At 35.0% G+C, this 2936-nt stretch overlaps 1 protein-coding gene across 2 annotated transcripts in view; it reads right to left on the bottom strand.

Moving 5' to 3' along the window:
* The window catches only part of LOC133206084 (PCNA-associated factor-like), an 85664-nt gene extending 83440 nt beyond the window's left edge, over positions 1-2224 (bottom strand). For both annotated transcript variants that reach the window (XM_061342017.1, XM_061342016.1), the window contains exon 1: positions 2092-2224. In XM_061342017.1, coding sequence (XP_061198001.1) covers positions 2092-2143 — 52 coding nt within the window. In that variant the 5' untranslated portion in view covers positions 2144-2224. The remainder of the gene's footprint in view (positions 1-2091) is intronic.
* Between the last annotated feature and the right edge of the window lie 712 nt (positions 2225-2936).

The following is a 2936-nucleotide window of genomic DNA, read 5'->3' as shown; positions in this document are numbered from 1 at the left end:
CATTGATTTTTGACGGAATTATGGCATTTTTAATTTTTAACGGGAACCAGATTACACTTGCTGGTAGGGGACTAGTATTGCTAAAGCAATACTCTCAGAATGCTTGTTGTTAATGTTTACGATTCACCGGGTGTGTTCAATTGTTAAACTCTGCACACACCACTGAGCACGGACTTACAATACTGTGAGTGGGTTTTGCTTTCAAACAATTCTACTCTGAATTATCTGGGTTATATAGTTTTAATATTTTTCATTAATACACAACAAAATTGCCACTTTTCTTAATTATTAAGAATAAAATTAAGATATGTAAAAGCACAAGGATGTGTCAATCCAACGCATCCAGAAATTCGAAGTTTTAATAACTTCGAGATGAAAAAAGATTTTATTATATTTTAATAGTATGAAATGCTATAGCAACATATAAGTCATGAAATTATACAGAAAATTTGAGAAAATATTAACTTCAAATCTGTGTCCAAGCACCTTAAAAAGTTAGGCCATAGTTAGGTTTATGATTATCATTTGATGAAAGGTTAAAGTAAAAATTTTGAATTACACTTTTTAAGCAAAAGAATTAAGTACCGTGGTATAATGAGACACCAGTATAGAGGGCCCTGGTGACAGAGTTAGGGTTCATTCAACGTAATGTACACGCACAATAACTGATTTTTTTTTAAATAGTTCTGAAAACAATGTTTAAGGAGGCTCATTACACCCACAGTTTATTTTAGATTTCATTACAGAACCACTTATTATGAAGATTTCAAATAACCAAGTGGAGGTTATGATACAATAAATATTTTTAAAAGATTTTTTAATCTTTTTTCTGATTTTGTTTAAATGTTTTATTTCAAGTTTCTGATTGATAGTACTGTAGAAATCTCAGTGTCAAGTGATGGACATTATCTTCAGATATGTAAGCAATATAATAACACTCCATAATATTCAATATTATTTTTATTAGAAAAAATTTTTTTCTCCCAAAAAAGAATTTAATGTGATTTTCTTCTTAATCTTTGCATGAATAATTTGGAAAATCAGTTTTAAATAGACAAGGAATGTATATTAATGTATAACAAGTGACAAACTGAATGAAAAATGTTTTAAGGATCGAAATGAAAATTCCCATTCAAAAAAAAAATTGGAATAAAAAGTCCACTTGCAAGAGTTATCTTTCCTAAACCCCACTGACTCAAAACACTCAGGAACGGTTGAACATATCAGATTCAGAATAAGCTAAAATTTCTAGAATAAATATACATTTTTCAAAGAAATAAAGAAAAGCACACAAACCAACAAGAGTACAATACTCTAAAAGCGCAAGTCAATTATAATTATTTCAATGAGGTTGTAGATTTCAACTCGAATTTCCGCTATACGTACATGTTGTCAGAGGTAGAACTTGCTGCTTTCGCTATGACCTTGTACACTACTTGGGTAGCGAAGATTTGACTTTCATTCTCTTTGGTCTCTACTTAAAAATAACCTTTCTTCGTTTGTGATTTATAATGAATCCATTACCTTGTTCTCATTGTTTACAACATCGCACATATGTAGTCTATTTTTAGAGCGTTTTAAAGATTTAGATCATCAGCAAAGCGAACCTGTACAATTCGTCCCCAGGAGAAAACGGACGAAACAATGGAGGTTTATTTTTCTGTGTAGTACGTCATCAAAAAGTGGTGTAATGAGCCTCCTTAAGTTCATTACTAAGTGTAGCAAACAAGAAACAAATGAAAAAAATAATTCAGAGTAACCTGACATGTTTTCCGCTTATGGTGACGGAGTTTAGGTAGTAGGGGATATATTCCATTTGGGCGAGTGGTCCCAACCAGAATAATTCCATCATTAAGCGGCGATTTGCTATATTGCAACTATATGGGACGTATTCTAACTGTGGTGAGGAATTGTCAAACTATCCTAACTATACATGCAAATACTATACATTTACAATGTATATTACCTGATAACTTACAGTGCCCGTGGGTGAGTTTTACATTATTTGGAGCTAACCCCTACCCCTCACAAAAAAACAAGAAGAAGTGGATGTAGGCAATTAGGCTATGCCTGTACACTTCTCTAAGGTACCTTTCCTTCCTGCAGCACTTGATCCACCGTCTGCCTTTGTGCGCACCATCATCGAATTTTATTTACTCTCAGTCTTCCCGCCTGAATCTGACATGCCCATTAGAGTCAGTCGGAGCATCTCGCGTGGCTTTAGCCTGGTCCCCTGGGTCATCCTTGTCTAGTGACGCAGAGTATACGAAGTAAAACAGGGACAGGGAACCAGGCTAGCGTGGTTTGTACTTCTCCTAGCCTGGTCCCCTGGCTCACCCTTGCGCGGAGTACATGAAGCATAACAGGGGCAGGGAACCAGGCTACTACACTCGGCACACCTCGGTTTTTCGGCAGGCGGTAAATCTAGTATTGCGGACTCCCGATTCTCTCGGATTATTGCTTTTTGTTGATATTCTCCACATCGCTTCAAACTTTTCTTAAGTAAGTCGTGAAATTAAAGTTGACAAAATTAGCTTCCCTCTGTAGGACTACTCGGTCATCTCATTCCCTCACCTTTCGAATGGCACACGGCTAAGTTTCAGGGATATTCATCTCAAATATTCACAAGAAGAAGACATTTTGCAAAAATATCTTTTAACATTTTGAGATGGCACGTACCTTTTACTATGAAATCACTCCGTTACCATGAAAACTAATCGTTTAATGTTAGTGTCACAGTTGATATTTAATCAAATATTTTGTTAATAATTTAAAGGTGATTAGCGCGCATAACGCTGTTTAAGTGAATGAGTGCCATGTGTGAATGTTTTGTTTTGTCACGTGATGTTTCTATTTTTAGCTTACAAACTGACCAGGTATACACCAGGGTTGGGGTCAATTACTTTGAAATGTAATTAAATACTTTCAAATACATT

Source organism: Saccostrea echinata, unplaced genomic scaffold (assembly GCF_033153115.1).
Source record: "Saccostrea echinata isolate AGI-Se365-2 ecotype Australia unplaced genomic scaffold, CSIRO_AGI_Sech_v1 ptg000054l, whole genome shotgun sequence".
NCBI lineage: Eukaryota > Metazoa > Mollusca > Bivalvia > Ostreida > Ostreidae > Saccostrea > Saccostrea echinata.
The sequence above is the reverse complement of the archived record's forward strand: the minus strand, read 5'-3'. Positions and strand labels throughout refer to the sequence as shown.